General features: G+C 41.4%; 1 protein-coding gene across 2 annotated transcripts; it reads right to left on the bottom strand.

The window, feature by feature from the left end:
- Positions 1-488: 488 nt before the first annotated feature.
- plekhg7 (pleckstrin homology domain containing, family G (with RhoGef domain) member 7) lies at positions 489-14,357 on the bottom strand. Of its 2 annotated transcripts, none has more exons than XM_087844340.1 (17): positions 14,126-14,357; positions 12,802-13,587; positions 12,092-12,114; positions 9,732-9,850; positions 8,508-8,548; positions 8,040-8,141; positions 7,490-7,639; positions 7,132-7,227; positions 6,716-6,814; positions 5,305-5,418; positions 4,722-4,896; positions 3,628-3,743; positions 1,980-2,067; positions 1,806-1,885; positions 1,541-1,685; positions 1,242-1,339; positions 489-774 (listed from the first exon to the last, which is right to left on the bottom strand). In XM_087844340.1, the coding sequence occupies exons 2-17, from the start codon at positions 13,471-13,473 to the stop codon at positions 664-666; spliced, it is 2,229 nt and encodes a 742-aa protein (XP_087700466.1). In that variant the 5' UTR covers positions 13,474-13,587; positions 14,126-14,357; the 3' UTR covers positions 489-663. The 2 variants fall into 2 exon arrangements, with proteins under 2 accessions (XP_087700466.1, XP_087700465.1); XM_087844339.1 differs by having other exon boundaries at positions 12,802-13,584.
- Positions 14,358-14,772: the final 415 nt, after the last annotated feature.

Below are 14,772 nucleotides of genomic sequence, written 5' to 3'. Positions count from 1 at the left end.
AAATACCATCACCACCACCTGCTATGCAATAACACCTGGAAAGCATCTAATTGGCAACGGCTTCATTTTTCAGCATGACAGTGATACATACTGTCAGTGCAGTAAAACCATACCTGGATATAAAAACAAACCTGGACCTCAACATTACTAAAGCAGTGTGGGATCGTCTGCACAGAAAATGAAACAAAAGTGAGAAACATCCAAAGAAGAGCCTTGAATGTCTTTCAAGAAGCCTGGAGAACTGTTCCTGAAGGTCTGTAAGACGTTACAAAAAGCGTGCCTAAGAGATCAAGCTGCAGTGGTCATACTAAACTTTCAAGCTCTTTAGAATGCACCTATATCGTATTTTTAAAATATTAAATAATTAGGGGTGGCTGAAGACTTTTGCACAGTACTGTATGAAGCACTATGAAACATCAGAAGTGATCAATAGCTCACAGACAATTTAAAAACTGCGTGAAATGATGTGTGGAATGCTAAACCCAACGTTTTACTACATGATGAGATGTTTATTTTACACTACTGTAGCAGCTGCCTTCACAGGCAAACCGTTTACAAAATCATCCTAGTGCTAGTGCAGTCATTTACAAGACATCAGGGGGCAGTGAAGTGCACATTAACAGTAGAAACGTTTTCACATGGCTTCTAGTTCTGCTTGATGGGTCATATCTGTGAAGACTCCAGCCACAGCGAGGAGCTCTTTACTCGTGCCTGCTGAGAGTCCTGCTTCAGCAGCGCCGTCACTGCGCCCTCTATCTTTGACATCCATACTCTCTGGTGGGGAAAAAATGTTTAGAAAGAGAAATATCAGATTTACCAGTTTGAATAACTGGTAATATTATAAATTGTATAGCTTATTATTTCTTTGTTGCTGTAAGCTGTCCTAAACAGCTTCACACAAGTAAGATGAAACAATACAGCAATTTATTTTTATTTTCCTATACATTGTTCATCTAAACCAAAATAACAGAAACCTTTAAAAAGATTAAATGTATAGCTATGAATTTTTACTATAAATAAATCTGAACAGACATGCATACAAACTGAATTTAGAAATCATTTAAAATATTTTAGCTTCACTTTCAGGGCTCTGTAGAGTTCACATCTCGCACTGATGTTTTGCACAAGGCAGAAATGTTTGGATAAACTTATGACACATTGTTCTTCTGAACATAATGTGATCTGTGTCCTGCATGCTCTCTTTGGAAACATTTCAGGTATTCGCAGTTGAATTGATCTACCTTGACAGCCTCTGACGCAGCTTGCAGGATGAATGCACCGATACACTGTTGGTAGCGGTTCTGGTGCATTACTATGAAAGAATGAGGCAACCCCGATGCTGTCAAGAAAGTACAAATGCTTTCATTTAATAACACCGATGCACCACATGGCATGCAAACATAAACAGAGAGACGTGACCCAGAAGGCTATTTTGATTCTGTTGACTGCTTTGCTACGACGTGCTACAAACGTGTGTTCTATTAAAAATGGGTTTAGAGCTAGAAAACTCAATTCGTTGAATCTTAAAAATTTTACTTACAGGAGGCATTAAGTTGATCGATGTTTCTAAGTTGGAGTCGATCCAGAGAGATTGGCTGGTCGAGAACCGTGAAGGTGCATCCCTCCTTCAGCATCTGATCCAGCTCCAGGTTTTTCAGAGGATTCTGCTCTGGACCTACGGACCTCTGCACAGGATGTCAGGACATTTATATGAAGTTATGAGGGATATGTAGTTAAGGCATCCTTGCACTAAATATCTATCACTAGCCTAGGTTAGAGTGAGCAAAGGTTATAGAGTGACCCACCTTCTTGTTTCTCTTCATCTTTGTAATCAGCAAGAATTCATCAAAGAGGAACATGTAGACATCTATGAGCTTTGCGTTCTCTGGGAATTAACCACAGAAAGATGACGTAAAGTTTTTAGTCGATTCGAAGCAGGAAGCGTGTGAAATGTGTTGGATTTATGCCAGCTGACACACCTGTGAGGACGAGTTTCCCTTCGTGCAGCAGACTCCTGTGAGAAATCAGATTATCCAGTGTGACAGTCTTCAGAAGATGTTTCAGATTCTGAAAGAAAGCAGTGAGTCACATTAGAAAACATTTTCACCTTTCAACAATCTGACAGCAACTCAGCATGTTGGCTTCTGAATGAGCACCCTGGCCCTCTACTACTAACATGTACATATCACTTTAAGCATAGCACGTCTTAACTGCATACTATTGGATTAATAAATACGTATGCGCATGATAGCGAAAGAGCAAGTCACTTGTGTCTAATTTAAGATGCATCTTTGGTATTTCAAATCCAGATGAGCTGTCTGTGTGAGGGCTACAGGTAGCTGCTGCAAACAGGTAGCACACAAAAACAAACACGTTCACATAAACAGATGACAATGGCGGAAAGAACTAAATGTTCAAAAATGTGGTCACGTTTAACTACGGTTACATGCTGACACTACCAGTACCACGGGTGCAAATAGGTATTGTCAGCACTGATGATAGTTAAATGCTCACAATACTTATATGCAACAAGTCATTTACATGTATGACTTACACATCGCAGCTCTCTACCACTGCTATCTGTGTTCTCTTCAGTTCAGGTTTGTTTATATAGCACCATATCACAATAGCCCTCCTCAAGGCAATTTATACTTTACTATATAACTTACAATGTAAAAGCAAAGACTACAACAATTATACAGTCCCCCTATGAGCAGGCACTTAGGAAAAGCTTTCTGTTAACAAGAAGAAACGTCCGGATCAGAACCAGGCTCACTGAGGGGCAGCTATCAAGGAACTGGTTCATGGTGAGGAGAAAGAGAAGAAAAAATACTGACAGGACAAAACATAAATTTTGGAAGAGAACGCGTGTCACAGTGTATGACAGGAAATCTCCCAGAAGCATGTAGCAGCAAAACTAAAATGTGTTTCAGGGTCACCTGATCGAGCAGCAACTATAAGTTTTATCAAAAAGGAATGTTTTAATCAGCTTAGAAGGTATCTGTCTTCCGAATACAAACTGGGAGGTGGTTTCACAGTAGAAGCTCTTTCCCCATACAACTGATGGGTGGACTGGTCCCATTAAAACAAAAGGGAAAAAAATAAGTGCAAGTTTCTCTCCTCTGGTGTCTGAGTCTTTCTGTTTCACAGCGTGCTCTGCACCTGGATGACAGACTTATTACCTTAGTATAAGTGCTATGAAATCAAGCTATTCATTAACTGACTTCTTTTCACTGCTCTCACTTACACCAAGTGTTTGCTACTCTTTCTATTTCGCGAGAATTCAAACAGAAGTGTTAATCCACCTACAATGACAGGGAAGAAAGACTCTCTTGGAAAAAAGAAGAAGAAGAAGAATAGTGCTGCTTTCATCCTCCCATTCAAATTGAAGCTAATATTTAAAGATGTGAAACTGAACTATTAGCAAATGACACTGTAAAACTCTAAATACTGCTATTCATTGCTTTCAGATCTGATTTTCTGATAATTTGATCAGTTTATCTGATGATCATCAGGCACTGGAGGATAAAGTGTTGGCACATCTGTGTGACACGTTGCTCTTTCAACACAGTTCCTGACGACACAAACACACCCAAATAGCAATATATACACAAACACAGGACAGACCTCAGGGATGAAAGCACGCTTGTCCCTCTCCCATACAGGCAGCCAAACCAGGGCATCTCTCAACTGTTTCACTTTCTGGTAGTTATCCAGCCATTTGACCTTTCCTTCTAAATCACCTGTAAACAGAGAGGACAGGAGACTGAATGTCAAAAAGGACAAAAACGGGTCCTCAGACTCAAATTTATCACCGACAACTTCATTCATGTCTGACACGTCACACAAAACTCCTGCTACATTTCCTATGCCTTTTATTTTACGTAACATATACCTATGTAAAATATGCATTTTATAATGTACCGAAGTGCATAATGATTACATTCATTTACAATGCTATACAGTGATGCCATACACGGACGTGACCATATCGTGAGAGATTTCAGCTGTCTCTGCTTTTACAGTAAATATCCCCCACACCCACAGAGGACTTTGGTCTACACATCCTAGCTGTGATTACATTACTCATTGTCACCTACGCTTTACACAATCATAACCTTTTAAAAGGTGTGGTAAAACACACCTTTTTAATGGTTATGGGACAAGGTTTAATTAAAGATTTCTATACCCCGCGCTGTTTCGTTTGGTACGGTTATTTGTTCAACACGGCAACATGACATTGAGTTGAACGGCTGTAGAACATTTCCCACAGCCTGTCCTTCCAGTTATATAATAAACCGCCAAAACAGGTCTGCAAGCAGAGGCTTGCAGTGAAAAATAAATGGTCAAGGCCTCCTGGCTGATATCCAAAGCATGCAACTTGTGTGCTGACAGGCACGGATACTAGCTGGCCTGTTTATGTTGACAGACTTACGTCCACTTAAAAAGCCCTTCTATCTAGATATGTTTGTAAACCACCAGGAGGCAAACACCTCTAGAGGCGTGCTGAAGAAACACGTGAGTCATGATCAGCTGATTAACATTACTCAGACGCCTGACTCAAAACATTCATTTTGCAAGGTGACAAGACCTGTGCAGGCGCTTTAATTTAGCAGGACTGAAACAGGAAAAGCTTATTTAGACCTCTCCTAATGAGGTCAGCCGAAATCAAAAGGAGAGCATTTTGATAACAGAAGGGAATTTTCGAATTCAGTGCTCACATATCGATTTGTCCACTTGTTCTGCTATAAGTTCCAGCCCTCGTGTTTCGTCCTCCTTCTGACATCTCTTTGCGATATTCCGCAACAGCAGTGGGTATCGAGTTAGCCTCTGCAGCGGTGCCACCAGCAGGTCACGCAGGTGAAGCCGTCGGCACTGCTTGCTCCTCTCACACCACTGAGGAGAAAAAAAGGAGGGACAAAGAATGGGTACGGTGACAGAACGAGTGAGGTCAAATGTTTGAAAGGACTTGACTTTGTAGGGAAGGAGGGAGAGGATGGGCAGTGAAATGCCTGTGAGAAGAAATTATATGTAAGACCAAACACAATGACAGTTTCAGCAAACACGCCAGCATGATGACAGGGAAAGTTACACAAGGTACAAACGGTGACATTCCTCCCATTGGCCGGCCGCTGTGACACTGAACTGATTGTTTGCTATTTGGGCACCAATGCTCCTGTGAGTCCTCTCTCACATTGGCACACAACACCTGCTGCATTGTCATGGTACCCAGCGTCCTTCCCACTTTGCTGACTGGCACGCTCACACACACACAGACACACACCAGTAAGACCTCTCCTGTACCTTCACGTAAGTCCCAAAGTCCTCTCTGGGCTTCAGACTGTCCAGATACAGAAGAGCCGTGGAGTAGTTGAGGCAATACGTCTGCAGGCAGTGGCATATGCTCTCCTGGAAAGCCTGCCAGCAGACAGTAGTTTTAGACAAACACTGGGATACAGGCTGCTGGGTCGCATCAGCTGTTAAGCTGCAGATAAACATATCGTAAAAAAGCACAAAGAGGAGGCCGCATGCACACATGCACGCACAAAAATGTCCAGTCTGTGTTTGTAATGGCATAAATGTGTCTAAGATTGTCCTGTGATGTTTCTGTTAAACTTTTAATAATTTTATGTAATTGTAACTAGAGTTAGGTAACCTTTTCCCTTCTCAGCGAGCTTTGAAGATGCCATATTTTCAACACGCTCTTGTCATGAGAGAAAGGGAGATGGAACAGATAATAACAAAGCACATACTTAGATTTCAAAGTACAGTTTAAATGCAAGCGTGCTAAATTTGGTCAGTGAGAGCATCGTGATGGCCGTCCTCTTTTCTAAAAAAGTAAATTCAGCTGTGTATTTGTGTTCTCATAAAAACATCTGCATTAAGGAGGCATTTTCCCGAGCACTAGTTATCACTCTTGATTATTGGACTATAAGACTGTGTGGAATGTGTTTTGTCCATGTGGGCAGCTAGAAATCTAGTCAAGCTTGAAGCTGTCGATTTTCGAGCAGGAGCTTCTCTCAGTCCATGGTGATGTAAAACGCTTGTGCAGTTCCCAGTTCATAGCAGGCTGGAGCCTCGGTGGTTCCTAAGTTGTTCTTGAACATCCTAAACAAATTCCTCTCATGTGGCTATGCTTAAAGGCCAGGTATGTGCCAACAAACCAAGTAATTTAAATGAACTCAAATTCCACCCTGACGAGCGATTAAATATCTGTATGTGCATTTTTAATCCTGTGTGGATTAGAGAAAATCCAAAATAAAGTCCAACTTGTGTACCCAGTTCTTGTTTTTTGAAGTCATTAAAGATATATGCTGCACAATCAGCCTACCCTGGAAAATGAACAGTTCAAAGAAATCATAAAAGCCCAAAATTACCAAAAAATGATCAGTGTCCTTAAATGTTTGACCTCAACTGTACGAGAATATTACATTTTGGCTTTTCTGCACATTATATCAAGTCCAGCTGATCCTTAATAGCTAGAAGAAAATAAGAATGCTTCCCAAATAAGAGCTTATGGTTAATATATTCAAACTATGCAGCTATTTTTCAAGTCTTTGAAAAAAAAAAAGCTGTTTATGAAAATACTTTAAGGATTGTATAATAATTAATCCAGATGAGCATATCATTCACACTTTTTCTATCTATTTTGATTGTCTTATCAGCGGACTAGTGAACACTGCTGTCACAGGGTCCAAATGGGAATCAAACTTGCCTTCCCCAGCAGATCCAGCAGGGTGGGACTGCCACCCTCAGTAATCTCCAACATGTTCTTGATAACGCGGAGGAGGCTGTTTAGGAAACCTGAGCTCACCTGGAGCAGAAAACAGTGTCAAATGTCACCACAGGGCCATGTGACATTTTTATAATATCACCGAGGTATTATGTTAAGATAATTGTTAACAAAGGTTTTTTACACCACATTATTTTTTTTGCTGACCATTAAATAAGCTTTAAATAAAAAGCTAGCATTTTAAAATAATACAGCTGTAATGACTCATCATTAGCTCTTTCATAGTAACCTTATGTTGATGTGACACCAAACCATGTTGTTTTAAGGATATGAAAGCAACTGTTGTTAAAAAGTATTTACACAAACTCCTCATGCAAATGATTTGCATCATTTCTCACCAGGCAAAGCTCATTGAGATTCGCAAACAGCCTCCATGAGTCAATATCAGTCAGGCAGTGCGTCACCTGCAGGTTCGTAAGCGTAGCCGAAAACACCTGAGAGGCACAAAGAAAGCAGAAAGAGAATAGGTTCAAGGTCTCTCTCATGCCAGCATTAAATTTCAAATCCACTGGTGGAAAGACGGGAAAATCCAAAGAGAGTTTTACACGAACTCCAAAGGCGGGAATTCAGTGAGAAGAATACAAAGAAGCAGGTGTTCAGTTGCATTTGGGTTTGGTCTATTTATTTGTGATCCTGTGTGTGTTTTTGTGATTGTGTGCATGCGTGCATTGTGAGGCTCTGTAGGGAAAGAGTCACCTCTTTGAGAACCATGAGTTGATCCATGAAGTAAACACACTCGCTGGTGAAGAGCTCCCAGATGGTCTCTTGTCTCTTGAAGCCCTGAGGGTCAGAGGAAGCGCTGACCTGGGAAGACTGGTCTTGCAGGAACTCAGCCAGAGAGTAGTCCTGCTCACAGATACACAAAAAGACAAGAAGCTATAACTCAAAGTAAAGGCTGCATCCTCCACAGAAATCTCAGCAAACATGTTTATTTTATGGCTGTAAATTTCCATCTGCCACTATTATAGATTCAGGAGTACATCAGTGTTTGTTTGTGTACATATACAGGTTGACTTGTGTAGTCACTGCCTAGAAATTCTGGTTCTTACACAGTCTGTGTCATTCAAACATTGTAGGAGCTTCCATGTAACTGTCATCTTCTCATTTCTGAGTCATCTGGCAAACACTGAGTTGTATTTGACTTGGGAATCTGGATGGCTAAGCCTGGATCACAAAGTCAGTGAACGTACAGAACCAACACGATGATTTACAAAACAAACAGCAGCTAATAGCGCTCATTTCTTGCCTTAAATCTCTGAAGCTCCGAGTTTCTCCAGTCTTGAATCTGCGCAGTTGAGAGATATTTCTCAATATCTGACACCGTGCATGTCTGCGGCTTGCCTTTACTCTGAAAGGAAAAAAAAAAATTAGGCAACACATTAGGCAGATTTTTAGGGCCTGTGCACTAGCCAAGAAAAAAGGGTGTGTGCCTAATTGTTGTTAATATCTGTTCACATAACCACCCAGCAGTTTCAAAACTAAATTAACAAGTTTGGCTCAAGTTCTGCATTTCAAGTGTTGACCAATTACAAAAAGCTGTGTGGGCCAAAAGGGATAAGAGGAAACACACTAATCTGCTTTGGGAAGTGGGTCAGAGAACAATGTCCAAACCAACTGCTCACTCCTAAAACAAAGTACATCAAAACAAATTACAAGCACGCCACTGGCACCAGTCACACACATCGATGACTAGCAGAAATACAAATGCACTTACCGTACTACGCCTCGAAAAAGGCCACTTTGACTTCTTGGTATCTGTAAAAGTTGTGACAGCGAAAAGAAGCGTGAGCATTTTAAGTTATACGCACATGACAGCGCCAATCACAGCTTACTGAAAATGTCAAAAAAATCTTTTGTTTTTTGTAAAGTGACCACCACAAATTCTGTCCTTTTGCTTTTTTAAATTCTAGAAATACAAATAATGCTCCCTTTACGACACAACAACACTAAACTGATGTTTACTCATAACTCTATATAGCACTTTCTACAGATTATCTCTAGTCTGTCTGTTTTATAGGTGTGTAGATAAAGTTATAAACCGCACTTTTAGTAAAGATGTAATAATAAAATAAGATGTAACTTACAATAATCTTGACTTTGAATAAATTTAATTCTATAAAACCATTACCTTCATTATAAAAAAGTAATTATAGTCATTAATTAACTTAGTTTGAGGTTCGAAATTCAGCTAAAAAAACAAACTTTTATTAAAGTACTAAATTAAACATTTTGTCAAAGTAGCTTTCAAGTATTTCAGTAATCAATAATGGTGGGGGAAAAACATTTTGCAGTATTTTTGTAGTATTTTTACTATCATCTAAACAGGAATACCAAATAAATATAATTTAGTCATAAATTTAAATAGTCTGAGAATACTATAAACAGGAAGGCTCGTCTCATGCACCATCATCTGACATAACGTTAGCCGAGCAAACTTAATTGATATCAAAGTGATTAGCAGATTGACTCGGCATTAGGGTAACATTTATGGGAGGTTTTATTGATGGTGTTGGTATGCTTAGCAACCTCATTTTGCAGCCAAAAAACATAAGTGAAGTGAGATAACTTTATCTTTGTGTTACTGGATAAAACAGGTACGGATGTAATTAGCAGATACTCAGGATATCACATGCCTAAAAATTGCGATGATATTGTATGGTGGCGTGCCTGGTGAGTCCCACGTCTAAAAATAAAAAGTTCATGGAAATTCATAAAGTAAACCGGAAAAAAAAATCGAACTGTTGTGCACACATTTGAGTCGATCACCATAACAACGAGAAAGGACACGATACAACCAAGCGGAAAGAAGGAAGTTCATTTTGCTGTGAAGCATTACAACAATAGACATATTGACTCAATAACAGACACATACTAGTTCATGAGTAAGCATCCCCTAAACAGAGGGCAGACTGCAATCTGCCGGGACTGACAGAGGTACCTGCGAAGTTTGAGTCATTTAGTAAGTCAGCTGCTCCATTGGACACGAAAAGATCTCCTGGAGAAACATCCAAGCCGGGCAAACTCACGACGACGGAGCTCCGTCTCCTCTGATAAAGCCTGAGGACACAAAAGCGGACAGGTGGACAATTTAAGATGGAAAAAAATCCAAATACGCAAACAAAGAAAAGACAAAACAACCAAAAAAACAAAAACTAGTTCTTTATACTAAGAAGAAAAGCTCATCAGACATCAGAAATGTACAGTTCAATGATTATTACTCCATTGTAAGTGTATTATATTCTAAAAGAATGGAAATCATACAAGCAACAGGAAATTACAGAATTCCTATTTGTGGTTTTACATTGTTGGGATACCACTGAAATACCATCCGCATTGTGCAGCAACCCGGCGATTAACATAGGATAAGTGTTATGTGTCTGATTATCCGTGGATAGATGCTTGTTAATGGATCGCCCTATTTGTGTGGAAGGAGGGAAGCTGTCAGTGTGTGCCAGTTATAATCCGCTTGGTCTGCTTTTCATAGTTAGTAACTGAGGCATGGCTGTGGCTGGAAAAACACAGGCCTGCCTCTCAGCCTCAGGCAGGGCTTAAACGGCCACTGTTCTCAAGTGTTTTGACTTATCCTCTGCTGCTGCTGCACTTCTGGGATTACTGCTGAAAGCAAAAATGGACGTTCATATGTTGAAATTAAAAATTAAAAGCCCAGTGATAAATCTTCATAAGCAATGGAAGCTGACCCTGGAATATGCAGGCTAAATATCCAGAAAGGGCACGGCCATGGAAATGTTTTAATTTGTTGTAAAAGCCCAAAAGGAAGAACTTGATTGGTGACAGCATGACATTAAACCGTCCCAATGCTAAATAGACAACTGCAGTCATTAAACATGACTGCATACAGCCATAAAAAAGGATGCAAAGTAGCCAGACGAGCTGGTTCTGCTAAAGCTAAAGCTCACTTTGAACACGCTGACACTGATCGACAAGCGGTCAGTGACCCACGTCAACACTCTGCGGTTAGGCTTTTAAATAATTTAGTGCCTTTGACTTCAAAAAGGAGAATTTAAGCAGGAATCAGTAGTGATGAAAGTAACAGATAACAGGCAGATAACAGCAACACACAATGTGGCTAAAAACCATAAGGAAGTGTGACTGACAGATGAGGGCTAATGCCCCTGTTTAGATTGACAATACAATACAGTGGAGCAGAAGTAAAAGCAAGGGGAAGAAAATGCAGGAACAGTTTATGTAAAACTTCTTCATTAGATTGAAGAAGGAAGTGTTCTTCCCCTCACAGCGCAACACATCCCCTCACACAGGACCTGCATTCTTGCTGCTGTGGCTGCACAGTTGCAAAAGTACCCTACGAGACTAATTCGAGTGCACATGTAGGCCACATGGCTGCAGGGCCAACTCGTACACTTGGAGGATAAGTCAGTCTACAACTGAGCGGGGGTAACCTGGTACGTTTTTCCTCTAGGACACTTTTGTTCAACTGTGAAAGCACCAACTGTTCTTCGCTCTCACTGGATGGGCCGTTTTCTTCCTGGTAAACTGATACGACACCCACGTCCAGATCAATGTAAAGATGCTGAACAGAGAGACAGATAACAGTCGGCAGTAGCACCTGAGCAATGTAGGGGGACATGTGGCACGAAAGGTACGATTACCTCCTCATACCAGGCCAGTGTCGCCTTGCAGTTCATTCCACAGCATCCTCACAATGACATCCTGTTGGTTTGTGGCAGCTCAGAAAGCTTTCTCTTTGTCCGCCTCTCTGCTACAGAGAGCACTTGTAAAAATGGCCGCTTTGTTCATGCATAACAAGAGAAATAATGATGCTCCCAAACAAGACTGTCCCAACCAAGGCTCGCAAAGGCCCGGTCACTGTAAGAGGCACAGTGCCAGGGTGTAATTACAGGGACAATAGCTGCCTAATTATCCGGTGAGGGGAAGAGCCTGGACGCCTATTAGGAGGGGTGTGGGCGGCAGTAAGGGAAAACAGCCTTAATGAGCCCATACATAACCATAGGACTCTCAAAACTTAACCCACCAAGCTTATGAAGCATTAACAAAGACACGAGTGACAATGAGTGCACAACAGGGATCCTCAAAGCAAAGGTCCAACCATCCCCGCTTGCTCTCAAGCACCAACAGAGCACACAACTCAGAGGCACTCTGACGTGTTGTAGCTCGGATTTTGGCTTGTTTTTGTGAGCGGGTGAAACAGAAGGACAAAAATAAAAAAAGAAACCATATGTGATAGCTGTATCCGTTCCAGGAAGAGTTTTACGACAGGGTAACACAGACAACATGCAAAACAGTCCAAGGTACACTTACCTATCATGACAGGGTTCCTTCTCCTGTAAGAAAAAAGAACTTTGTTAGTGACCTCATCTTTCCAAATCAGCAGTTATACTACACGCCACATCGGCACTGTCTCGCTCCACAGTCAGGACCAAGCAGAGGGTTCACAGACCTCCTGCAGCTAACAACACCACTATATCACTTTCAAAGACATTCAAATTTGAGTCAGTATTTTAAGTGGTCGCTTGCATTCAAAAGCCTCTGATATTGGAGGAGAATGCCGGTGCTCTATTGAGGATCGGCTCGCTTGAATACCGTGAGCTGATGAATAGATCTCCCCATTATCTTTTTCCATCGCTCACTGACCCCTCCATTATTAGGTGACTGCTGACTGCGGTGAATAGGGGCCCGAGGAGAGCACTTCCCAGGGCTCTCCAGGCAGTGGGCTTGGTCAGAGCTGTCAGTGCATGTAACTGCTGATTCATTTGCTGTCAAAAGCTTGCATTGTGAGTGACCACTGCGGGAGGCAAGGCCGATTGAGGGAATGAAGGTTTTCCTCAAGGAAGGAATGTGCAACCATTTAATTTTTAGACTTTGCCAAAAAAGAAAAAAAATCTGCAGTAGATTACAGGAAATTTATGTGTGGTGATGGGGAAGAGGTTGGTGTGAGGGTTATGAAAAATCATCTTTTTCCTGAGTAAATATGCAAACGCTAAATTTACAAATACGTGGCAAAAGCTCACCTGAACTTCATCCTCAGGAAATCCATTGTCTTTAATAAGAAAAGGATGAGCACTGTGACATTCTTGTTCCACAGAAGTGATACTGTTGTCAAAAGTCTTTGATCTATGCGATCTGCTTCGCTGTTGGCCTGAGGATGACACTGGCTGATGATCGGCCTCCCCGTCAGAGAGTGGGCTCGCTGCAAGAGGTGAATCTACTCGGTGTACTGGTGACAGGGGACTTATGGGGGATCCCGTGCTTGCAGATGATTGCTCTTCCTGAGTGCTCCCCATCCTGTGAGGCTCTCTAAAATCTATCTGAGGACGTCGGGTGCTCCTCATCCTCCTCAAGGTGGGAGATGTGGAGATACGTCCAGGAGCCTGGCGGTCAAACTGAAAGAAAGGTGGAGCCGAGTTGTCTGGGTTTACCAAAGACAAATGTCTCATTTTGGAGTGTGTCCGTTTGAGATCTATGTGCATTATGACTGGGTTACTGGTCTGGCTCTCTTTGTGCTCAAAAGATGGCGAGTCCGTTTGCGTCTCAGCATCCGCCACACCTGTTGTGACAACTTCATTTTCAGCCCATTCAATGTAGCTCCAGTCCAGCTTCTTTTCATTGTCCGTGTCCTTATCCTGCAGAATAACGTGCTTTAGAGAAGACATTGTAACCTCAAAGGCATTGTAGGGCTGCATAGATCAGGAAATGTGTAATCTTATAGTCTGATTTTTTTTCTCCTTCCACTCGAGCTCAGATGATAATCCTGCATTCCAGTTACTGTTCACATCGCTTTACTTCTCCTGATTCTGCTGGGAAAAGATGAGAATTAGTCATCAGAAAAAAGCAATGAAACCAGGCACAAGCCTATATCCAAAAAATAAGTTTTAAAAGGTCAGCTGGCACTAAAGAAGCCCTGAAAATACATCGTGTGTTTATATAGTTTACGATACAGATGGAGTAGCTCACATATCCAACAGCAGAGTCACAGCAGTGTGGCAATAGAGGTCTTGGCAATGTGGCGCTAAAGAGGCCATGCACCTTGCACTACCTCTACTGACTCAGGTTACCATCTGCTCCTGCTTTTGCATATTGATGTAGCCTTTCTCCTTTTTAGTATTTCGTTGTCCTAATGTACTACAACACTGCCTTTCACTGTTTACTCAAAGCCGAAAGAGCAGTTAACTCGGCACATCCACGAGCGGACAAAGGTTAAGGGAATAAAGACAAAAAAAAAGTATCGATTTAACCACATAAACGATTTATCTTAATAATAAATAAACGCGTTAACGTGAAGAGTGAGACCGCACATGCGCCGAAAGAGGGAAAAAATTAACAAGCCTGGTTTACTTTCATCCTCCGGTGCCTCGCGACCACTCGGACCAACAGCTCGCGGTGAAGGCTGACCGAGGGGAGTCCTGCTGGATGTCTGGATACACGGCCGAATATTAAGTTATTACTTATTTGTTCCTCCAGAGTGGAGCTCCTACTGCTGGTCCGTGTAGAGAGAAGTGGAGGAAGGAGTGGAGCGTTTCATTGTTCAGAGCTGTGAAAGGTGCGACTGCTCTGCTCTCTCTCTCTCTCTCTCTCTCTCTCTCCAGCCCAGTATGTCACACACAAGTTACACGAAGCCACCCGGTCAGTGTTTGCCTCACTAGTACACCTCATGTTAAATTATTGCCACCTACCTCTGGAACATGCGCAGTTCATTCAGATGCCTCAACTTTTTGGTAAGTGTAAAGATATAGACCACAACTGTGGATGTATTATTGTGAGCAAGTATCAGAAATTAATATCATATTAATTTCCATTAGATACACTAGTTTTAGGTCTATGTATATTTAAAATAGTGTAATATTTAAAATATAATTTAGTTTGTTTTTTCTGATGCTACATTTTTTAAAACTACTGCTTTTGATAAAAACAAGTCCAGGATTTTTTTCCCCAGTCGGTGGAATAAAAATTTGTCAGCATAAAGTGCTGCTCCCAATTATGTT

The sequence above is a fragment of the Neolamprologus brichardi genome, chromosome 7, assembly GCF_056152115.1.
Source record: "Neolamprologus brichardi isolate AB-2024 chromosome 7, ASM5615211v1, whole genome shotgun sequence".
NCBI classification, from domain to species: Eukaryota; Metazoa; Chordata; class Actinopteri; order Cichliformes; family Cichlidae; genus Neolamprologus; species Neolamprologus brichardi.
The sequence above is the reverse complement of the archived record's forward strand: the minus strand, read 5'-3'. Positions and strand labels throughout refer to the sequence as shown.

Bases quoted from the DNA above. Each gene is read 5' to 3' on its own strand.
- plekhg7 (XM_087844340.1), bottom strand. From the start codon at position 13,473: ATGCAGCCCTACAATGCCTTTGAGGTTACAATGTCTTCTCTAAAGCAC. The intron at 4,897-5,304 runs GTACAGGAGAGG...TTTTCTCCTCAG, and splicing joins ACTTTGGGACTTACGTGAAG to TGGTGTGAGAGGAGCAAGCA. The intron at 1,340-1,540 runs GTAAGTAAAATT...CTTTCTTGACAG, and splicing joins CGATCAACTTAATGCCTCCT to CATCGGGGTTGCCTCATTCT.